This window comes from Lepidochelys kempii, chromosome 1, assembly GCF_965140285.1.
Source record: "Lepidochelys kempii isolate rLepKem1 chromosome 1, rLepKem1.hap1, whole genome shotgun sequence".
Taxonomy (NCBI): domain Eukaryota; kingdom Metazoa; phylum Chordata; order Testudines; family Cheloniidae; genus Lepidochelys; species Lepidochelys kempii.
The window spans coordinates 349,508,596-349,533,258 of record NC_136380.1 but is presented as its reverse complement, the minus strand read 5'-3'; the positions used below and the strand labels follow the sequence as shown (position 1 = coordinate 349,533,258).

The 24,663-nt window shown below is 46.9% G+C and overlaps 1 protein-coding gene across 2 annotated transcripts in view; it reads left to right on the top strand.

Moving 5' to 3' along the window:
* Positions 1 to 613: 613 nt before the first annotated feature.
* The window catches only part of TNPO3 (transportin 3), an 84,525-nt gene continuing 60,475 nt past the window's right edge, over positions 614 to 24,663 (top strand). The window contains exon 1 of one of the 2 annotated variants that reach the window (XM_073328965.2): positions 614 to 899. In XM_073328965.2, the coding sequence (XP_073185066.1) occupies positions 765 to 899 (135 nt within the window). In that variant the 5' untranslated portion in view covers positions 614 to 764. The remainder of the gene's footprint in view (positions 900 to 24,663) is intronic. The other variant, XM_078851200.1, reaches the window with a different exon arrangement.

The window sequence follows — 24,663 nt, the reverse complement described above, 5'->3', positions numbered from 1 at the left end:
GGCGGGGGGGGGCTGGAGCGGGGCTGGGGGCTGGGCAGGCCCCAGATGTGGTTGGGGGGCGGGGGGGGGCTGGAGCGGGGCTGAGGGCTGGGCAGGCCCCAGATGTGGTTGGGGGGCGGGGGGGGGGCTGGAGCGGGGCTGGGGGCTGGGCAGGCCCCAGATGTGGTTGGGGGGCGGGGGGGGGCTGGAGCGGGGCTGGGGGCTGGGCAGGCCCCAGATGTGGTTGGGGGGCGGGGGGGGGCTGGAGCGGGGCTGAGGGCTGGGCAGGCCCCAGATGTGGTTGGGGGGCGGGGGGCCGGCCGGGAAGGGGGGCTCTGGCGGCGCCCCAGGGCTGTGAGCGGGTCTAGGCCGCCGCCCCGGAAGGTGACGGGCCCGGCCGGGGGGAGTCGCGGGGGGTTACTCGGAGGAGCGGCCCGCGGGGCTGGGCAAGGGGGGCCCGAGCAGGAGGGGCGCCTCCTTCCCGCCTCTCAGCGCAGGTCACTTCCGGGTGCGGGGGACAGGTGTGGCGGGGGCACCGGCCGGAAGCGCGCCGGGGGCGGTGCCCGACGGGGTGGCTGCGCAGCCGCGTATCCGAGCGGCGGGCGGGCAGGCTGGGCGGGCGGAACGCGGGGCGCGGGCCGCGCGCTTCCGGGGGGCCGCGTTCGGGGTGACACCGCCCCTCCCGGTAACGGACGCGGCCGGGCGAGGAGATGGCGGCGGCCGGGAGCGGCGGCTGCTGAGGGGCTGGGGCCGGGCGCGGAGCGGCCTGTGCGGGACCCGGAGCCATGGAGAGCGGCGGGGGCAGCGCGGGGAAGCCGAGCCTGCAGCTCGTGTACCAGGCGGTGCAGGCGCTTTACCACGACCCGGACCCGAGCGGCAAGGAGCGGGCGAGCTGCTGGCTGGGGGAGCTGCAGCGATCGGTGAGCGGGGAGCGGGGCCGCGCCGGGGGCAGGTCGGGGGGCCGGGGAGCGGGGCCGGGCCGCGCCGCATTTGGGAGACTAGTTGGCCGGCCGGGGGCAGGTCGGGGAGCGGGGGCCGGGGGCAGGTCGGGGGGCCGGGCCGGGGAGATCGGGCCGGGCCGTGGCGCTGGGTGAGCTCGGCGAGGGCGAGCGGGGCCGGGACCGGGGCCGGGCCGGGGAGATCGGGCCGGGCCGTGGCGCTGGGTGAGCTCGGCGAGGGCGAGCCGGGCCGGGGAGCGGGGCCGGGCCGGGGAGATCGGGCCGGGCCGTGGCGCTGGGTGAGCTCGGCGAGGGCGAGCGGGGCCCGGGGAGCGGGGCCGGGCCGGGGAGATCGGGCCGGGCCGTGGCGCTGGGTGAGCTCGGCGAGGGCGAGCGGGGCCGGGACCGGGCCGGGGAGATCGGGCCGGGCCGTGGCGCTGGGTGAGCTCGGCGAGGGCGAGCCGGGCCGGGGAGCGGGGCCGGGCCGGGGAGATCGGGCCGGGCCGTGGCGCTGGGTGAGCTCGGCGAGGGCGAGCCGGGCCGGGGAGCGGGGCCGGGCCGGGGAGATCGGGCCGGGCCGTGGCGCTGGGTGAGCTCGGCGAGGGCGAGCCGGGCCGGGGAGCGGGGCCGGGCCGGGGAGATCGGGCCGGGCCGTGGCGCTGGGTGAGCTCGGCGAGGGCGAGCGGGGCCCGGGGAGCTGCAGAGGTCGGGAGCGGGGCCTTGGAGGACCGGGCGGGGCCTCGGGCCGGGAGCGCGCCCTGGGGAACTGCGCGGGCCGGGCGGTCGCGGGGGGGAGCCCGGGACGGGCCATGGCGCGGGGCCGCCGCGGCGAGGGGGACCCGGGCGGCGGAGCCTGGGCGGCCCCGGCCAGGGGCTGGGAGCGGCGCGGCCGGCCTTGGCGCTCCCCGAGCCCCAGCGCGGCGCCGGCTGGCGTTGGGGGCGGAGCTGGTCCGGGCCGGGCCCCGTGCGCCGGAGGAGGCCTGGCAGCAGGGCTAGGCCCGCGCGGAGGCCTGTGGCGCGGCCGGCTGGGGGCCTCGTGTTGCGGGGAGGCCGGGGGCGGAGCGGCCGGGACCGGGAGACTCACCGCCCTCCCCGGGGTCTGGGTCCCGCAGCGGGCGCCGGGCCGGGCCGGGCCCGAGACGGGGGCTGGGTTTCTCGGGTCCGCGCCACGCGTGCGGGGAGGGCAGCAGGCCGGGGCTGAATGTGTCTGCGGGCGGGGACGGACCCGGGCCCGGCCTCTCCCCCCTTCCGGAGACAGGGAGGGGGCGCCGGGCCCTCTCTGCGTTGGGGGGGGGGGCGAGCTGGCTCCACGTGGGAGCCCTGGGCACTGGTTCTCCTGCGAGATTCCTGGTTAGCAGCCTGCCCCTGGGCTCCGGTTTCTGAACCTCCCTGCTCGCCAGCCTGAAACCAGAGCAGTCTCGTGTTTCTCTGGGGCGTCCCAGCCCCCAGCATCCGAAAGGGCTTTATGGAGTCCCAGGGATCACTGCAGCCATCTGGGGTGGCGCTAGACCGCAAACAACCCTGAGCTCGCTCCTGCTGATCTTTACCAGCTCTGTGGGCATGGAAATGACAATATACCCTGGCCCCTGCAGGCGAGTCCTCAAGTTCTGGAGACTGCAGCTTATATGATCGGAGTCCAGGCTTCTAGTTGTTGCCTTCAGGAGTCCCAGATATTTGAAAGGAAAGAATCTCTTTGTTCCAGAAAGAACTGCATATTTTCTCCTCTTATCTGTGTTGTCTGAAGTGAGATCGGGGGTTTGATGTTGATACTGCTTGTTCTGTAATAATGCTAGATTTTTTGTGACACGTACGTTTTTACTAACAGGAGTTAAGAACCTCGTGTTAAAGTACTATACTGACATACAAGGATTTTTATTACACTGTGTTACACCGGTTAGAATCTGAAATTCAGGAGCAGTTAACAAAAAGTTTTGCTAATATGCAAGTTGTGGTTAAAAATAGATAAAATGTATAGTTGAGGACATACAGTAAAGCAAACTAATTTTTGCTATGTAGTCTAACCGTTCGGATTATTTTACCATTGTAAGAAAGATTTGATTTTGCATCTCACTGTAGGCAATTTTCTCTGCCCTGATAGCAAGATAAACAGACATGGGTCACAGTGTGTTACTTTAGGACTCCACCCCAGTACTTTTCCAATTCGGAGCTCCCCTGTAGTTTGGCCCTGTTCAGCTGCTGTGAATTGTGACAGCAGGGGGAGACTTCACTTCCTCTACTGATTGCTGTTGTGGTTTTGTCTTAATAGTTTATTCGTAACGGAGATGTCTTGCTTTGTAATGGCTCTTTTTTTTCTTTTTAGTCTATTTATTAACAGATCTATTCTTTTATAAAAATATAAAAATTGCTTTGTATCTTAAATAGGGAAAAGGAGGACTTGTGGCACCTTTAGAGAATAACCAATTTATTTGAGCATAAGCTTTCGTGAGATACAGCTCACTTCATCGGATGCATTAACTAGAGAGAAACTTAATATATACATAATTATAAATTGGCCCATGAAAGTCCCTAAAAATTTATTGATGAGACCTGCTACAAATACCCGTGGTATTGATCATGTATTGTATTGTGGTTGATGCTTTTCTACTCAGACTTCCTCTTTTGTCTTGTCAGTTTATAGTGTTGATTAAAGTCTTCCATTATCTCCTGTCTAGATCCAGACTTCTGCTTTTCTTACATTTAGATGCGTAACCTTTTATTGGTTCTATTCAAACTCTATGCAATATTGTGATTTTTTTCTCCTATTTTCCTAATTTTAATATCGTCTTGTTGTTTAATTTTAAGTATTGTTGAAGGGATTTCTCTCTTCCCTCCCTCCTCAGTATTCAAAGAAAGTTCTCAAACTATCAGCAGCCCCCAGAAAGTTCCACTAGGTTTCTAAATAGTGTTGTTGGGTTTTTTTGTGTTTGTTTTTTCCCCTTCTTCCCTGTAAAATTCCAACTTGGTGAGTGAATTTTTCTAGGCTTTGTCTTTCTGTCTTTCTTTCAAAAATAGTCTGTTGAAACAGAAAGACCTGTTCTTCCTCCCTGAGCATTCACAGGGAAGCATACTTCCTTAATGGGGGACAGGAAAGGCAGACTCTCCTTCTTTTGCACAATCTTTGCAATGTCTGAAAAGGAGGAAATGTGAATGACAAATTCTTGAGTTTTCATTTTTGCGGGGATTATAAACATCCCTTCTTTTGTGTTGTTGATAAGATGCATCAATTCAACACTGCTTATTTGACTCCCTTCTCCCCTTCCAAGAAGTATTGGCCTGAGCTTTCTGGCAACTTCTTGGAGCCTATCTCTGTATCTAACATGGCAGATCTAATGGCAATTACAAGCCACATTTAAGGACCCTGTAAGTGACATGCTGGGAAACTCTCAACTAATCAATAAGTTTGGAGTACTGTACTATTTCCTGGCTTCTGAATCTTCAAGGGGATTGATACTAGGCAGGTCCGGACGGTGTTACAAGACATTAGTCAGAGGGCTAAATCTACTAGCTAGAAGCCAATATAAAGTGTTGCCAGTCTTGTCATTATTCAAGGATATTGTCTTGTCTGCACCCAATGCTTCCTGGTTGTTGGGAATGGGTTAGAACCATAGAAATATAGGCCTGGAAGGGACCTCCAGAGGTCATCAGGTCCAGCCCCTAGTGCTGAGGCAGGAACAAATTAAACCTAGACCATCTGTGAGAGGTGTTTGGAGGTTTTTAAGAACAGGTTGGCCAATGATGGTGATTCCACAGTCTCCCTTGGAAGCCTACTCTAATGCTTAACTATCCTTATAGTTAGAAAGTTTCTCCTAATATCTAATAAATCTCTTTTGCTGCAGATTAAGCTGACGACATCTTGTCCTACCTTTTTCAAGGGACTTTTGAGTTTTGCGTGATCTGACACAGAAGGGCCACCTCCAGTTCACCCAACTGCAAAATGGGTATCTGATCCATTGGATTAGGGCAGTCATAGGCAGTCGGATGTGATGCTGGCCACATTGTACTTGTGTCCTTGTGTACCGTTGGCTGTGAAACTGACGTGCCTTAAATGCATCAGCCCAATGAGCCATTGGCTTGGGGAAACTTTGACTTGACTCTTTATTACAGCATATGACATATTTGAAGACTTGTTACCGTGTTCCCCCTTGGTTATCTTTTTTCAAGACTAAATGTGCCCGGGTGTTTTTTAACCTTTCCTTCTAGATCAGGTTTTCTAGGCCTTTGATCATTTTTGTTGCTCTCTTCTGCAGTCACTCCAGTTTGTCCACATTTTTCCTAAAGTGTGGCACCCAGAACTGGACACGCTACTCCAGCTGAGGCCTCACCAGTGCTGAATAGAGTGGGACAGTTACCTCCTGTGTCTTATACAGAACACTTCTGTTAAAACACAACAGAATATTAGCTTTTTTCTGAACCGCACCACATTGTTGGCTCATATTCACTTTGTGATCCACTGTGCCCTCCACCAAATCCTTTTCAGCAGTGTTACCGCCTGGCCAGTTATTCTCCATTTTGTAGTTATGCATTTGATTTTTTCCTTCCTAAGTGCTTATCTTTATTGAATTTCATCTTGTTGGTTTCAGACCAAATCTTCCATTTCTCAAGGTCGTTTTGAATTCTAATCCTGTTATCCAAAGTGCTTGCAACCCCTCCCAGCTTGGTGTCCTCTGCGGATTTTGTAAGCATACTCTCCGCTCCATTATTGAAGTAATTAAAGAATATATTGAATAGTATTGGGCCTAGGACTGACCTCCTGAGTAACCCCACTAGATAAATCCTCCCAGTTTGACAGTGAACCATTGATAACTACTCTGAGTACTGTCTTTCAACCAGTTGTGCACCCACCTTCTAGTAATTTCATCTAACTCACATTTCCCTAGTTTGCTTATGATAATGTCACATGGGCCTGTGTTAAAACTTTTATCATGCCTACTGTTTCCCCTTATCTGCTTGGCCCATTTTGTAATCTTTTAATAGCCCCTAGTCTCTGCTGGGGCCTGTTGTAGTGTGATGATATTTTTAACTCAACAGACCAATACTCTAATTCAGTGGCAAAAAAGCTATATTCATAAAGAGTGAAGTTTCCTTGGTAGTATGTCGACCTGTTAAGAGTGTTGAGTTGAGTAAATCTCAAAGTTCTAAAAATCAGGAAATCCACAGTTAAGGATGCCCAGGAAACCTTAACCCTACCCTTTTTCAGCAATGCTCTAATGCACCCCAGTAACACACACCTTTACTCTGCCAACACCAGTTGCTGAAATGTGCAAGCTCTTCACCTCCTTCTACAACCCATTCACTCACCCTCAGGATTCCTTCTATACCCTGGAGCTGACGGGAAATTATTTAGATACACTCCAGGTTCAGTCCGCATGGTACATGTACCCACGCTAAATGGTGGAGGCATTGAAAAGATGCGTACTGGATCTTGAAGGTACACATGCTGCTCTTTCCCTTTCTGCTCACATCAGAGGGTACAAAACATACATCTTTTCGTATCAAGCAACGTAGGTTGTTACATATTCGTTGCACAGGTCTACAAAGGTTCAGGCTTGAAACATCAGTGGTGGGATGTTCACCATGGGCAGTGGTGTTGGCATGTTCCCTAAAACTACCCCTGCAAGCATAAAGTGGCTGCATGCCTTTCATGCCTCTCCTCTCATGCCTTTTCTCTTTGATGCATGCACACTGTATTCTTCCAGACTACACATCTATGTAAGCAAAGCAGTGAACATGGTCTTAAATACTGTTCACAATTTGGGTTCCCCAAAGACTTAGTGGGTGCCATGCGCTATCTTGGGTAAAACTGACCAATTGAGACCATTTTGACCCACATCACAGCACTAGTTTTTCCTCTAGCTTGGTGCAAAGAAAAATCCACCCAAAAACTTTTTGAAATTTGGGTCACTAACCTTGCTGTGTACTCCCATAAAGCATAACACATTTCAAGAAAAGTCATGCAAATGTGCAGATTTTAGAGCACATTGTCCTTTAAACAGGCCATGTCTATGATACAAACTTATGTCAACTCAAGTTACATCACCATACAGCTGCCACACGTAATACATCGCTTGTGTGTGTTCTTGGCTCCATGTTTCAGCGATGCACATACTCAATAGGAGAGCTTGTGTCAATGAAGTGCAGTGCACCACGGGCAGATATCTCACTGCAATTCGCCATGATCCAGCAGGTGGTCTTTTGGGAAATTTTGGCAATGCATGATGGGGCCAAAATGAGCTGCACAGTGGTAAATGGGAGCACAGGGTCAATTTCCCAAGTTTGCAACTGTCTCCATAGCATAATATCTGTATCCCATCATTTTTGTACCTTTTTTCAAAATCCCATAAACCCGTGGCACACTCCTCACTGTCTGCCGTCTCAGACAGAAGCATGAAGCCTGCACAGCTCTGCACTACTGTCATGAGTGTAGCAAGCACAGGATGCACGGTCCTGCAGTAGTTGAAGATCCACAAGAAGAACTGAGTGGATGGGGTAACGATTGGTAATGATTTTTTGGAGGACAGGTTGCAGTGGGACATAGCAAGAACCAAGTCTAGGTTGTTAGTGTCGTTCATGGGGCAGCTGCAGATGGTGGAGCACCGCTTTTGGGCCTGAGAAACAAGCACTGACTGGTGGGATCGCATTATAATGGAGGTTTGGGTTGATGAGCAGTGGCTGCAGAACTTTCGGATGCATAAGGCCACATTCCTCCACACATACAGCTGTAGCTCACGAAAGCTCATGCTCAAATAAATTGGTTAGTCTCTAAGGTGCCACAAGTACTCCTTTTCTTTTTGCGAATACAGACTAACACGGCTGTTACTCTGATTCCTGGATCTGTGTGCCGAGCTTGCACCAGCCCTTTTGCAGGACAGGGACACCAAAATGAGAACTTACCTGACAGTGGAGAAGTGAGTGGCAATTGCACTGTGGAAACTTGCAATTTCAGACTGTTACCGGTCAGTTGGGAGTCGGGAAAATCCATCGTGGGGGTTGCCGTTATGCAAGTGTGGTGGGCCATTAATCGTCTCCTGCTATGCAGGACTGTGGCTCTGGGCAGTGTGCAGGACATGGTGTATGGATGGATCTGCAGCAGTGGGGATACCAAACTGCAGGAGGGACGATAGACCTCACACACGTCCCTCTGTTGGCACCAAACCACCTTGCCACAGCGTACGTCAACAGAAAGGGCTACTTTTCTATGGTTATGCCGTCTGGTGGATTACCGGGGATGTTTCACCGGCATCAGTGTGGGCTGATCAAGGAAGGCGTATGATATTCACATCTTTAAGAATGCAGGATTTTTCAGAAAGCTGCAAACAGGGACTTCCTTTTCCTGACTGGCGGATTACCACTGGCAATGTTGAAAAGCCAATAGTGATTCTTGGGGACTCAGCGTACCCCTTTCTCCCTTGGCTTATGAAGCCATACTCTGGTCACCTTGACAACACCAAGGAAGGATTCAACTACCAGCTCGGCAGGTGCAGTTGAAAGTGCTTTTGGTCATTTGAAGGGACGCTGGCATTGTTTACTCACAAGACTGAACCTTGGTGAGAAAAATATCCCAGTGGTTATAGCTGCCTGCTCTGTCCTGCATAATATCTGAGAAGCAAAGAGGGAAAAGTTTCTGCCGGTGGAGGGCGGAGGTGAAGTGGCTGTCTACTGAATTTGAACAGCCAAATACAAGGGATATTAGAACTCAGCACGGAGCTATCCGGCTCAGGGAGGCTGTGAAAGACCATTTTTAACAGTGAGCCACAGTAACATGTGTTGTATACTCTACCAGGCCCTGCTCTTTTTATGGCCTGGTTGGAATTGTGTGGTGGTTGCTGTGCATGTAGGAATATAACATTGTCAGTGCACCTATTAATTTTGTTTGTGACTGATCCTATGAGTTGTGTGCAGTAACAGGTAACTGGCCGCTTTCAGAACTGCTGAGCACTCAGCAGCATGTGTTGTGAACTAATAAAGATGAATTATGTTCCAAATAATAGAATTTTATTCTGTAAAAAGGATCTACAAAAACAAACCACCCCACCAACTCCATGCTGTTTTAAAACAAATACATTAAAAACTTAATAAATTTTGAGAACAGAACCTATGAAGAGGAAAGAACACTTATGTTCATGTAGGTACACAACCATGGCTTTCACGGGTCAATGTATCTGAACCTGTGATTGTCTTTAATGTCCCTCAGGGTGGAGTGGTGGGGGAAGTTCAGTGACCCCTGATGCCACATGGAATCTGGAGGGAGGTTTAGGGATGGTCTCTATATTGAGTTTTTACAGTGGGCTGCAGAGGCACATGAGCCTCGGGTTGTTGAATGTGCAGGTGCCCCAGAGCCTGCTAGCATCTGTGGTTTGCTGCTTGAGAAGCCCTGTTATGTCCTGTGCATCTTCCTCTGCTTTTCATACTTGGACTCCTGGGTCTCTCTTCTCTCCATTCTTGCCTTCTCCAGGCTGTCCACAACGTTCATCCCCCAGGCCCTGTGATCACAGTCCAGTCCAGCACCGGCTTGCAAGATTTCATTGAACATGAAATCCCAAGTCGTCGTCTATCTTTTCCTTATCTGGCTTGGCTGTTCCATGGGTGTGGAGAGGGAGCCCCTGAAGGCCACAATGGCAGCAGCTGCAGATAAAACATCCAGAGGTACCATTGTCACTCTGTTCACTACCCAAACTTAAGCTGCCAAACTCACTCCTCTTGCTCACCTAAAGTTTTAGGCACTATCTTCTCACTTCTGCTTGGGATTGCTTGTGTGCGGCACCAGCCATGTTGAGTATGGCCCACTTGGGGCTGGGGCAATGAGGAGGGAATTGGCTGGTTGCATCAATCTACTAGTATAGGACATTGACACTAAATACTGGTGCCATTTTCCACAGACGGGGTTGATTTTTAGCTGGTATCTCACTGCTGAGGGTAACAAAGGCAGAGAGAGCAGTTACTGCTGGTATCCAGAAGCTGCCTGGGCCCATATGCTGTTAGCCTATGTACAGCAATGGTGCCTGCTGGAGTTATTGCAGAGTAATGTGGGAGGAAGAAATAAATAAAGCAGCCCTTCCTAGAAACCTTCAGCAGAGGATTGCAGATTGCCTTCAGGAAAGTTTCGTCGATCTTGCAGGAGGATTCAAGGGACATCCCTGTGTCCATAGACACACTGCTCCAAATGCCCCTTTCTCTCCCGCCTAAGTCTCTAGTGGGGAATGAAAAGCAGGTACCAACTGTCCCTCTTGGTTGTACCACTACCTCTCGAGTAAATTATTGAGTCAGAAATGTGTCCTGCTACTTTGGGGGCACCATCCCTGCAATTGAAAATTTACACTTACCCAAGGTTCCTTCCCCTGCACCAGGCTTGCCCATGCCCGACTGGCTGGACTGCGGTGGAGTCAAAAATAGGTCCTGGCTCGTTGCACAGCTGGATCCCCCAGTCGTCTGTCCCCCAAACTCCTCATTCTCCACCACCACCACCTTCTCACTGTTCCCGGCAGGGCTCTGTGACTTGGGCCCCTTGGAGGTATCCACGGGGGTGTGCAGGGAAGACTTGCGGGGCCTTAGCTGAGTATGGCATGCATCTCTTTTGGTGTTCTGATATGTTTGCTGCGTTCCTCGGCTTCCATGCAGCACTGCTCCTGATCCCTTCTCCTGGGTCCCCTGAGGAATCTGTTCGTAGGTGTCGACATTTCTATGGCTGGTCCGGAGCTGTGACTGCAGAGCCTTTTGTCCCCACAGGCCCAGGAGATCCAGTGTCTGGAGCATGGGCAGCTTGGCAGTTGCACTCAACAAAGGAGAGTTCGGAGGTGCACTTGCTGAGTCAGGGAAAGGAATTTCAGAAATTTGCAGGGCTTTAAAGGGGAGGGGGGCTTCCAGGCTACGCAGCCCCGGGGCAGCGGAGTTCACCATGGTGACCAGAGTGGTCACTGTGGGACAGGTGCTGGAGGGCGGTTCAGATCGTGTGCACTCGCACTGCGTCAACCTGTGCGTGTTGGCAGTGGCTCTATGCTGCTCGGGGAGATGGGGCTGCTCAGGGCACAGCTACGCAGACAGTTCTGCATCCGTGCAGCTGCTGCGCTTTAATGGAGACACTCTTTAAATGACGGGTGAGAGCTTCTCCTGATGGCTTAGTGAACCCACTCCATGAGAGACTGTCTACACCGGTAACTGTGTTCAGGGGCGTGACTTATTCACGCTCTTGAGCGATGTAGTTATACTAGAGTAATTCTGCAGTATAGACCAGGGGTCAGTCAGCTTAATGGGGCATTTTGCAGTTACATCAGTGGGAGACCAGTTGAGTGTTGACACATGCACAGGTAGGTCGCTGTAAGCTGCCTTGTATCCATCTAGCTTTATAGTGTAGCCCAGGCCACAGGAAGATAGAGATGATGGAGAGCAAGGCCTCCTTTATACCTCCATCTGCAGCATTGCAGGCTCTGAAAGGTGTGAAATGGCCCATTCACCTCAATGAGAACACCCCATGGAGGTGAATACAATAGCTCTGAGACTGTGACCTGCTCCATTAATCTCAGTGGGTGTTCTCGTCCCCCTCCTGGGTGCTTGAGTGCCTGTGATCCGCATGAAGTATACCTCTTCATGGCTCCTCATCCAAAGAGGCAGGACTACCCCAGATCCTGACTCAGATCGGGGCAGGGAGGGGGCCTCAGTCCCTCCCAAAAGGGTAAGCCTTTCCCCAGAACCTGTCTGGCTCACGTGAGGTGGGTCCAACCCCGATAGATCCTGGCACATATATGGGGGCAGCGAAGGGACTCAGACTCCCAGAGAGGCAAGAACCCCTCAGATCTGAGTGCACACGTGGGATGGGAGACTGGGGCTGACAGGTGCCGCTGCCCCTGTTCTCCCTGCCACTGACTTCCATGTCTCTCTTCCCAGTGTCCCACCCCTCCACTCTCTCTAGCGCCAGCACCTCCTTCACCTGAGCCCCCAACCACTCTCCTCTCCCTTGACACCCTTCCCCTTTCTCCCTATTCCCCCACTCTGCCTCCTAATATCACTCCCCTCCCAGCAAGCAGTCGTGTCCAGTTTTCCTCCATAAATACTCAGATTTCTTTCCACCCACAATAAAATTGCCACCCATGACTCAGATCATAGCAACATCCAGCCAGTCAGTCTAAAACTCCTTTTGTCTTGGGTGGGGGCTTGTGATTAATTTACCTTTAGTTTTGTTCATTGAAGGGTGAGTTCATGCCCATCAGTCTCAGAGGTGTGATTCATCCAGTCACTAATTTAACAGGACCTAGCAGCAGCAGGAAACTGTTTTGGGTAGGGAACTTGGGAACCCCTCTGTCAAATGACCCCACATTTGGATCACTAATGCTACCCATGCCCCTTATAAGGCAAGCCAAATTTTAGAGCAATCTGAATAACCGATTGGATTTTAGAGAACTTACAAGAGTTAAGCTTTAAAACATAAAATGACAGGAATGAAAACCCTGTAACCATTTTTCTGTATTGGTGCTTGTGCACGCACAAGTTTACATTTTCTCAAATACCGTTCTCCGTTTGAGTCCCCCATAGATTTAGTGGGTGCCATGGGTAAAACTCAGTTGACTGAGACCAATCTCTGGCTCAGGGGGAGAAGGGGACCTACCTAGAAACTTTTTGAAAAATGGCTAATTTTGCGGGGGGGGAGGATGTAATCTCTGCAACCCCTAGCTCAAATAACCTCAACATTGGGTCATTAAGCCTACCCTGCACCTTTCTGATACACATCTGATTTCAAAGGACTCCAACTAAGCATGTTGATTACAGAAGACTTGGAAAGGTGGACCTTTACACAGAAGCCGTGACACAAACTTACCTATAGTGGTGCTCCTGTATTGACTTTGGCTTGTGGTTGGCTCCTCTCTCCTGTGTGGTCCATCCTCCCCCAAAGTCCTTGGCTGCTGCTCAGAGTTTCCAAGGAATCGCAGTGCAACTTGAGTTTCCGGTAAGTTTTCCAGTATTCCGGTCAGTTTTTACTACTACTTAGGACCTAGGCAGCAGTAGTAGAATTGACCAGTCTAACAATCTTGCTGCTCCAAATTTTCTATGGGCTAGTATGTTCTTAAGCCTTTGTGACAGAGAACAAATATTTTCCTTGTTAACTTAATGGGAAGTAGTGGGACGAAGCTGAGTGCCTAGATATCTCAGAGACATTCCAAGCTATGACTGTTTCCACAGGTTCTGATAAATGGAAAGATCGAGTAAAAGGATGAATCAAATTTGTGTAGTTTTGGGTAACTAGTAATACTCCAGCTGAAGAGCAAACTGGTTACTTTCCAAGAGTCTGAGGACTTGCACTTAATTTCCATAAAATTGAGTGCTGCCTCTCGCTGGTATTATAAGAGTTTCAGCCTATGGAGACGACAGGTCCCAGTATGCATACTGCCTCTACTCGGATTGAAACGTAGTGTTGTATACCTGTCATTTTTGCAGGCTGCACCTCCTCACTAACGAGAGGATGGCAGCAAACAATGAGCTTAACAGTGAGAGTAATTAACCATTGTAACCATTTACCAAGGGCTGTGGTGGATTCTTTGTCGGTGATAATTTTAAAATCAAGATTGGGTGTTCTCCTAAAAGATCTGCTCTAGAAATGATTTTGGGGATGTTCACACAGAGGTAAAATGTGAGCAAGAGAAGTGTTTAGTTTTGCTAAACTTGTAAGTACAAAGTCAGATGCTTTTCTCAGGTGAGCTATATTAAACTACTACATCTCTACCCTAGAGGGCAGCTAACAATCTGAGGGGACAGACTTGCATGTTATGGTACAGTACAAAGAGAACAAGCACGGTGCGTGTGGTGATCATTACAGGTGGGTTTTTGACCTGTGTTGAATAAGGCTCATTCAGGCGTTCGGGCAAAATGGGAAACCGTACAAAACCAGAGTGGGCATACGTGACTAAAAACAGTTGAGGGAAGCCTATGGAGAGCTGCTTTCTATCAAGATGACTTATTGAATTTTGGGACTGGAAGTCCCTGAGGGCTGCACCACTACACTAAAGAGAATGGCATCAGCCGGCTGACTGCTCTGTAGGACTCTGTAGACTGTACTATGTTTGCCCTCTAATTTACAGAATCTCTCATCAAGAAGTGCAGACACGGCTGTCAAATCTCCTGCTCAAAACTTCTCCCTTCAGTGGGGTTTATCATCTGGTCCCATCCCTGTTGTAAATTTGTGATTTGGGCTCCAGCCTTGTTCCTATTGGTTATGATTCATATGTGTATTTATCTGGGGTTGCCTGGTGTAATAAATTAGTGGGCCACAGTTTTCCTTTTTAGCCTTTGTTATCTTCCTTCTCTTGCTTAATTGATCGCTCTGTAACTATTCCCTCTGCATGACTCCCCCACCTAAGTTACTGTCACTAAAAAGCAATCCATAGTGACTGAACAAGCATTTCTCTGTGAAACTACTGCTTAGACAGTGGGGCAGATAGGATTTCTAGCAAGACGATAGACCTATTTCAAAGGATCCCCTTATAGAGACATAACTCTCGCATCTCCTCTCATGAGAGCTCGTTGTTCCAGCGATTTCAGAAATCTTTTTTTCTAGCTGCGGACTGTGCTCTCTGTTTCGCGTGTCGTAGTGCAAATGTTTTCCTTGAGAACCTAGCTCGCCTCCAGGTTAACAGCACGGCTGGCTCTGTTGCTTTTTTAGATCTCTCTCTCTCTCTCTCACACTCTCTCTCACTCACGATTTTGTAGGAGGCTCCTGAGCTGTTCCTCCAAACGCTAAAGGTCTTGGTCCAGTGAGTGGATTGGGGTGGAATTAGTTTCCGTTCCGAACATAGCAAGTCATTAGTCTAAACCAGGGGTTTTCAACGTTTTATTTATGCACCCCTCCCCCTCCCCATGCAATAAAAATTCCACGGCCCACCTGTGCCACAACAACTGCCTTTCTGCATACAAAAGCCAGGGCTGGCATGAGGGGGTAGCAAGCAGGGCAGTTGCCTTTGGCCCCATGCCACAGGGGCCCCAACAAAGCTACATTGCTCAGGCTTCGGCTTCAGCCCCGGGTGGCAGGGCGCAGGGCCCCGGGCTTCGGCCCCAGGCAGTGGGGCTCCTGTTTTCTGCTCTGGACCCCAGCGAGTCTAATTCTGGCTCTGCTTGGCAGACCCCCTGAAACCTGCTCGTGGCCAGCTAGGGGACCCCAGACCTCTGGTTGAGAACCACTGGTCTAAACCATTCTTTACAGGATTCCTCTCAACTACCAGTTAGAGAGAGGTGAACTTTATAGTTAGATAGATCTTCTTTGTTCTGACATCTGACTTGTCCAGGCCACAGAGGGAATCTCACTGCTTTAATCTTCTTTTCCTCTGTGTTAAAAGGGAAATAATAATGTCCCCCTCAAAGGGGTGGAATGGTGTTGAAAGTTAATTAATCCTCTATTAACAATAGTAGTATGACCTCCTCCAGCTGCCAGTTTGTGGTTTGAGGAATAATACGTCACACTCTTCAGCATCTCTATCCAGACTTCCCAAGTGCTTGATAGATGTGAATTAATTAAATCCTCTAATAGCCCTGTGAAGTCAAGTGCTATTGCCACGTAACGGAGACAATGAGACACAGACGAAATGACTCGCCCGAAGTCATAGGAGGTGAGTGGTGGGGCTGGACTAGATCTCACATTTGATTTAATGAGCCTTCTTCGCCGAGAGAGTGGACGTAGCTTGGGACTGTCTGGGGTGAGGTTGGTTTGTGTTTAATAAGCAGTACTAATCCCTTGCATAATTATTGGTGGGTTACACACACTCAGCTCTTACCAGGCTGTGTTGTAAAAGAGGGTTTAGTCGATTTCAGTGGTGTTGGCAGTTTCAGGGCTGTGTGTAGCAGTGAGTCATGCAGCAGCAAAACACTTTAAAATGGATGGTTCATCTCTCCTGGGTTGCGGAGAGTAATAGGAGGATTTAGACCATGCTAGTGAAAAGCTTGCTGAGGTGTAGCTGCAAAACGTTCACCATGAGCGTCCTTTTGAAAATACCACTATAAAAGTCTCTTTGGCCTCTTCTGTACAATGCGCCTAAATTAGGTGGTTAGATGGAAAATGTTCCTCTATTCTCTCCAGACTAACTGCAACCTGTTGCAGCTCTTCCAGAAGTCCCATTAGGAGCTCACCTGCCTTCCATCAGGTTGCAGTGATCTTCCTGAAACCAAAACCTTGTTTTCCCAAGCATGAGCCATTCTTTTCAGGAGACAGATCCGAGGAACTGCTCCAGACTGAGGTGTCGATAGAAGTTTTGGAACACGTTGATAAATTTAACAGTAAGAAGTCGCCAGGACCAGCTGGTCTTCACCCAAGAGTTCTGAAGGAACTCAAATATGAAATTGCAGAACTACTAACTGTGGTGTGTAACCTGTCACTTAATAAAGCCTCTGGACCAGATGGCTGACTGATAGATAATGTGATGCCAATTTTTTTTTTTAAAGCTCTGAGGTGATCCTGGCAATTATGGGCCAGTAAGCCTAGTTTCAGTACCAAGCAAACTGGTTGAAACTATAGTAAAGAACAGAATTATCAGACCCATCTGAACATGGTATGTTGTTGAAGAGTCAGCATGGCATTTGTAAAGGGAAATCACATCTCACCAATCTACTAGAATTCATTGAGCATGTCAACGAGCGTGGATGAGGATGATCCAGTGGACATAGTGTATTTGAACTTTCAGAAAGCCATTGGCAAGGTCTCTCTCCAAAGGCTATTGAACAAACTAAGCAGTCAAGGGATAAGAAGAAAGATCCTCTCGCTGATTAGTAACTGGTTTAAGATGGGAGACAGAGTAGGAATAAACGGTGAGTTTTCAAAATGAAGAGCTTTAAATAGCGGGGTCCCCCAGGGGTCTGTATTGGGACCAGCACTGTTCAACATACTTATAAATAATCTGGAAAAAGGGGTAAACAGTGAGCTGGCAAAGTTTGCAGACAATAAGGATATGTCTACACTGCAATTAAGAGTCTATGGCTGGACTGTGCTAGGTGTCTCGGGCTAAGGGGCTCAGGGTGACTGTTTGTTTAATTGTGGTGTAGACATTCAGGATTGGGCTGAAGCCCAGGCTCTAGGACCCTGCGAGGTGGGAGGGTCCCAGACAAGCCTGATCCCAAACAGCCCCGCAGCCTGAGCCAGCTGACATGGGCCAGCTGTGGGTGTCTAAATGCAGTGTACACATACTGTGTAAAATGACTCCGGCAGATTGCAGTGACTTACAAAGAGCTCTAACGAAACCTGGTGACTGGGCAACAAAATGGCAGATGAAATGCAATGCTGATAAATGCAAAGTAATGCGCATAGGAAAACATGATCCCGACTATATATACAAAATGATGAGGCCTGAATTAGGGCATGTCTTCACTAGCAATGCAGCACTTGAACATGAAAGAGCTCTCCTAGTGGTATTAAAAAAAAAAACGAAACAAAACCCACCTCCACGAGGGGAATAGCTACCAGCTCTGGGAGCGCTGTCTACACTGCCACTTTACGGCACTGAAACTTGCAGCGCTTGGGGGGGGAGGGGTTTCACTCCCCTGAGCGAGAAAGTTGCAGTGCTGTAAAGTGGCAGTGTAGACAAGGCCTTAGCTGTAACCACTCAAGAAAGAGATCTTGCAGCCATTGTGGATAGTCTCTGAAAACATCTGCTCAATGTACAGCATCAGTCAAAAAAGATAAAAATGTTAGGAGCCATTGCGAAAGGGTTAGAGAATACAGAAAATATCATAATGCCACTGTATACATCCATGATATGCCTGCACCTTGAATATGTGTGCAGTTCTGGTTGTTCCATTTCAAAAAGATATATGAGAATTAGGGCTGTCAAGCAATTAAAAAAATTAATCGTGATTAATCACACAATCACACTGTTGATAAGAGAATACTATTTATTTAAATATTTTTGGATGTTTTCTACATTTTCAAATATATTAATTTCAATCACAACACAGAATAAAAAGTGTACAGTGCTCACTTTATATTTATTTTTGATTACAAGTATTTGCACTGTAAAAAAACAAACAAACAAGAAATACTATTTTTCAATTAATGTAATACAGGTACTGTAGTGCAGTCTCTATCATGAAAGTTGAACTTACAAATGTAGAATTAGGTACAAAAAACTGCATTCAAAAATAAAACAATGTAAAATTTAGAGCCTGCAAGTCCACTCAGTCCTACTTCTTATTCAGCCAATCTCTAAGACAAACAAGTTTGTTTACACTTGCAGGAAATAATACTGCCCGCTTCTTGTTTACAGTGTCACCTGAAAGTGAGAACAGATGTTCGCATGGCACTGTTATAGACGGCGTTGCAAGATATTTATGTGCCTGATTTGCTAGAGATTCATATGTCCCTTCATGCTTCAGCCATCATTCCAGGGGACATGCGTCCATGCTGATGACGGGTTCTGCTCGATAACAATCCAGAGCAGTGCAGTCCGGCGCATGTTCATTTTCATCATCTGAGTCAGATCACACCAGCAGAAGGTTGATTTTCCTTTTTTGGTGATTCGAGTTCTGTAGTTTCCGCATTGGAGTGTTGTTCTTTTAAGACTTCTGAAAGCATGCTCTACACCCTGTTCAGATCAGATTTTGGAAGGCCTTGGGTCAGTTACGAATCTCACATTGGTACCACCTTTGTGTTTTGTGAAATCTACAGTGAAAGTGTTCTTAAAATGAACATGTGCTGGATCATCATCCAAGAGTGCTATAGTATGAAATATAAGGCAGAATGTGGGTAAAACAGAGCAGGGGACATACAATTGTCCCCCAGGGAGTTCAGTGATCAATTTAATTAACACATTCTTTTTTTAAGAGGGTCATCAGCATGGAAGCATGTCCTCTGGAATGGTGGCCAAAGCGTGAAGGGCCATATGATTGTTTAGCATATCTGGCAAGTAAATACCTTGCAATGCCAGCTACAAAATTGAATTGCAAATGCCTGTTTTCACTTTCTGATGACATTGTAAATAAGAGGGCAGCATTATCTCCTGTAAATGTAAATAAACTTTTGTCTTAGTGGTTGGCTGAATAAGAAGTAGGACTGAGTGGACTTGTAGGGTCTGAATTTTTACATTGTTTTGTTTTTGACTGCAGATATGTAACAAAAAAATCTACATTTGTAAGCTGCACTTTCACAACAGATTGCACTACAGTACTTGTATGAGGTGAATTGAAAAATACTGTTTCATTTATCATTTTTACAGTGCAAATATTTGTAAAAAAATAATATACACTTTGGTTTCAGCTACAAAACAATACAATATATATGAAAATGTAGAAATACATCCAAAATATTTAATAAATTTCAATTGGTATTCTATGGTTTAACAGTGCAGTTAAAATTGCAATTAATCACAATTAATTTTTTTAATCACAATTATTTTTTTTTGAGTTAATCGCGTGAGTTAACTGCGATTCATTGACAACCCTAATTAGAATTGGAGAGAGTACAGAAAGGGCAACACAAATGATTAGGGGTCTGGAACAACTTCCATGTGAGGAGAGACTTAAAAGACTGGGACTGTTCAGCTTATGGGGATTTTTAAGAGCAGGTTGGACAAACACCTTTCAGGGATGGTCTAATACTTGAGTGCAGGGGACTGGACTAGATGACCTTTTGAGCTTCCGGCCAGTTCTGTGAAACAGATGACTAAGGGGGGGGTGGTATGATAGAGGTCTATAAAATCATTAATGGTGTGGAGAGAGTGAGTAGGGAAGTCTTATTTACTCCTTCACATAACACAAGAACTAGGGGTCACCCAATGAAATGAATAGTCAGCAGGCTTAAAACAAACAAAAGGAAGTACTTCTTCACATAACACACAGTCAGCTTGTGGAACTCCTTGCTTTGGGATGTTGTGAAGGCCAAAAGTATAACCAGCTCAAAAAAGGATTCGATAAATTCGTGGAGGATAGCAATTGATGGCCCTGTAAGCCAAGATGGTCAGGGATGCACGCCCATGCTCTGAGTGTCCCTAAACCTCAGACTGCCAACAGCTGCAACTGGATGACAGGGATCACTTGAGAAATTGCCCTGTTCTGTTCATTCCCTCTGAAGCACCTGGTCCTGGCCGCCTCTCAGAAAGTGGGATATTGGGCTGGATGGACTGTTGGTCTGACGCAGTCTGGCCGTTACTATGTTCTCAGTCTTCCCTCTGAGTTGAATTTCATTATATAAACTGTTAGCCAGGGCAGCAAACACCACTGAAATGCAAGCACTTTACCTCGACTTGGTAGTAAGGAGCAGCGTCTCTTTACTGGCCCTTTTTTATTAATACCATCAAGCAGTTCTGTGGGACTCCGTCCGTAGAGCTTAAAGTACTTGAAACTGGGACAGAGAGACGTTATCTTGCCTAAGGTTGTACAATGAGTGAACGGCAGAGGGAGGAATAGAATCCCGTCTCCTATGTGTACAGTGTTATACACTGGGTAATTATGACCTTGTGGGAGGAACTAATTGAAGGATAGAAAAAACAGAAAATCCTTTACAGTCTCCCCTGCCTTCCTCACCCCCTTTCTTGTGACCATCTGAGAACTTAACTCTCTATGGCAGTCACTTAGTGTACGTTGGCATGGTGTGGGGGAACAAAACAACCATGTTAGTGAGTCACAGAGCTCAGGTCAACTGACTCGGTCGGGGTTGTGCTGCAGGGCTACAAATGGCAGTATAAACGTTCCATTTTTAGCCCCATAGTGTGAGCCTGAGTCAGTTGACCCAGTTGACTCACTGATGTGGGGTTTGGTTGGTTTGTTTCTTTGCTGTGTAGACATACCCGTAGTGCATCAACTTGTGTTGAAGCTGCAACATAGTTTATGAACCTGGAATAAGAGGCTTGTTTCATGTCCGATGAACAAATCCAATCCCCTTGGGTGTAATCTGATTTGTCCTGTTGGTTCAATAATAAAAGTAATTGGCTCTGAGCCATGAGCCACTTCAACTCTTTGTTGACCATCGGCCTAACAAACCCTGCCAGCAACTTAAGAGTTTCAGCAACATCCTGTATATACTCAAAGCAGCACTTACACTGATCAAGTGCTTGCCAATCTGGGGGCGGGGGGGGGATTTTTATTTTTTTAAATAATGCTGGTTTGTAACCTGAACTGGGGAAATAATTTGTAGTGAATAATTTGAGTTTTTAAGATCTTTTTTTCCATTCACAAATTGTCTTTGAGCAAATTAAGGGTTTCTTGGTATTCATTATTCTCAACTATCCTGAATAACTTTTATAGTCCATAGAGCGGCTTAGACTATGCATCAGCGGCTTATGAGTATTGGATATTTGACTTGTGTTGGTTGGTTCCAGTGGGCACATAAGTCATGTGATATGGCCCTACTGATTGAGTGCAACTGAGAAGCCAGTATGAGTGGATGTGATCAGACATTTTTACTAGAATCATCATGGGAAGCAAATTTATTTAATATTTTAATCTGTTTATTTTGGCAGTTTCCCAAGGAAAAACCCTTTTAGGACAGGGTGCTGGTAAATACTGGCTTAAACCCGGTTTAAATCAGGAAGCTGGGAAAAATTGCATCAGTGTCCAGCAAGCATAGAACAAATCTTTTCAAGCTTTGGATACTTCCATTCAAAACTGAAGAATAGGCTCAAACTATCCATTACATGAGAGAGTTGGTCTTCTGCTTCAGAATGCTATCTGCAGCTCTGGGTGTTTCTAATTGCTTAATGCTGTCAAGCTTACAACACTGCACTATTTGTCATTTTCCTATAACAGGGTGGATAAAAATCAGTTATTTTTAAAAAATAAAAATTGGATTATTTTATTTAAATCAGATTTTTTTGATAAAATGCTTTTTGAGTATCTAAACATACTTTTAATTAAGATACATTATAGCTCAAAGATATCTCATCATGGACTAGGGATTATAAATTCTAATTCTATTGTATGAACAATATATTCATGTAATATTTAAGAAAAGTTTTGTAAATGAGATCCAGAGGCTTCTCTATAGATTATTTAGGTTAATCTTTCTATCTACCCAATGGGACTCAGTGCTCAGTCTAGAAGGTACCATCAGAGACGCTTAGTTTTGCAGTTCTCAAACTGGATTTGTGTCTCCAGAGAGGTGAGAAATAACTCTATTGTCCCTCTGCAAATTTGTGTACACAGAGTCAATCCCTTACCTCTCTCTCAAAGTGCAAAGTTTTAAAAAGTTCAATGAATAGAAGATTGTTGGGGGTGGAATAGATCTGGACGAGGGGATGAAGTCTGGAGATAAAGGTGAGAAGCGAGGGACATATCTTGTTTTGTTAAAATATTATATGTTTGCTGTTGAAGAAAAAAATCCAGAATACTTAATGTTGTTGTTTTTAGTTAAATAAAACAATTTAAATGTCTGTCTGGTGATATTCTCTTCCTAATACAGCATGGTAAGAAAATCCTCCAAATGTTAATGATTAACCTGTTGAATTGGAGATAGTGCACCTCCCAGTGACTTCATAAATACCTGCTTCAGTTACCTTTGGTAAATGAAATAACCAATCATTCATTTTCTGATATAGCTGTAAAACTGATTAAACTTTTTAGATGAATCTATGATTTTAGTATGTAATTAAAATTAAGTGTAATGTTGTGTGCATTAATGAAACAGTTTTTAAAATAGAAAATGCTTTAAACTGGGACTAACTAGTTTTCCCCAGGGTGGTAACCACCTCTGGTAAATACTATGCCATCCCTGATTTGTCTGGTTCTGTGTCTAGTTGTTCCTCCCCTTGAAGGTATCTAAGTCAGCATTGTGCTTCTCTGGTTATTTATTTGAGCTGTTCAGATTTGTCCGTCTGCTCCTTCCTTCAGAAGTCACTGTTTTTCTTTTTCTTTTAAACTATCACTTATTCCAGAAATGTAATGCATGTGGGTAGGAAATTAGCTAAGGGAGTGTCTTATAAGAAGTTTGCTTTCCACAACCTCAAGACTTTCTGTGCATGGCCTTGGGGTCTACTCACCTGTAGGGAGTATTCCAAGGTCTTTAAACCACAAAATGCAGAAGCCACTGGGCCAAAAAAATCTGCACCCTGTGTTTTGAGTTAAATAAAAGATGCTATCTCCTGGAGGTTTTGAGTTTATTTTTATCTATATAATGCAGATGTTATGTGTATGCGATCGTTGCTCATTTGATAAATGTGTATTTCAGAATAGGACCTCCACCGTGGAGGAGTCTCTGTTTTACTGCTACTTGGCTAGCTTCCAATCTGTGTGAACAAGTTCATAAAAATAGTGTGCAATATATACTTGCAACAGAGAGCTGCGTTCCCAGGCATCTGATGTTCAGAAGACCGTGTGGATTGGTATTAATGCCGGTTAACTAACACTTTTTTTTTAAAAAAGGTGAAATTAAACCTGGATTATAGCAGTATAATTTTATTTACTTTATTCTTTCAAGGCTAACTCCAGTGTAGACTTCCCCTCTCCCTCCTCCACGTTTTCCTCCCAATCAGCTAAAAAGATAGTGATGTATGAAATTTAGCGTGGATTTAGGCTTTGTAAAAACAAGCATTTTACAAAACTGATGCCATTGGAAATGATTCCATGACTGTTTTTCAAAATTCCAGTAGAAAGCTTTTTGGAAGGGGGAAAAACATTCCCCTGTAGGTTTTTGCAACCCAAACACTAAGACATCTATGAAATATACTAGAAACAGACTGTCCACAAAAGTGAAACTGGCTAGTTTCTTTTCAATGTCTAAACAGAGAGAAATGGAGAATGTAAACCTTATAAAGTGTGGGAAGTAAATATTGAAAATGCTTCTATTTTAATATGCTGCTAGTGGAAGTAAATACAGAGCTTTTAACCTGGTGAGTACCCCATTGAATTTTTAATTTGAGAGGGAGGCTTTTGAGTTTTCAATCATTCAGTCTGAACTCGGTGCAGATTGGAAGCAATGTGCCAGTCTCTCTTCCTGTGCGTGGGAGGCTTTGTCCAGTAGCAAATAAGGCTGCACTTCCTTTCCTTACCCAACCAATCAGTGAGTTCCTAAAAGATGTGAATGTAGAAATAGATGTGTGGGGGTTATTTGTGGCATTTTAGAAATGAAATTCACACATGTTCGTTGCACAGTGCTGATATCCGTTTCATGCTTGTCTTTGTACTAATGCAGTTACAGGTGTGTTAGGGTTCTTAAAGGGTCCTGTCTCTGTTTGTGTGTTTTGTTGTTTTTTGTGCAGAAGCGGAAAATACGGTTCACTGATATCTTCAGACATTGCGTCCTGTGTGTAAGTGGCTTTGAGGAGCCACAAGAATTTTTCCTCTTATCATTGTTCTCAACCTCTTATCTAAGGCAGCCTTTTTAGATGTGACTCCTCTCAGAATTAATTCTAAATCACACAGCTCTTATATATACCGCCAGCTCTTCCCCCTAGAACTGTGGATTGTACCAGTCCAGGGAGCAAGGCCTTGTTGGAAGATTGAATCTGTTTAGACACTTACATCATTATCATACAATGTGTAAGTGCTTCCCAAGTGTTTGAAATAGACATAGCATTACCTCTCCCTCCCCAGCCTGTTGGAGAAATAATCTGATCAGTTTATAGGCTATGTGGGGGCAAGAGTGGGTATATTGTGTTTTTATAACACACGGAGGGAAAGCTGAGTTGAAGCGAGTTTTGAAAGCAGAGAGATCTGCTTTCTCTTTCATGGAAGTGACTGTGGTGGTTGAGGGCCAATTCCTGTGGAGAGTCAACTCGTGTGCCGCCCTTCTAATAGACTCCTTTGTTCAGGTGGAATGAAGCTCTCGTGGGAGGCCATGAATATGGAGGCAGAG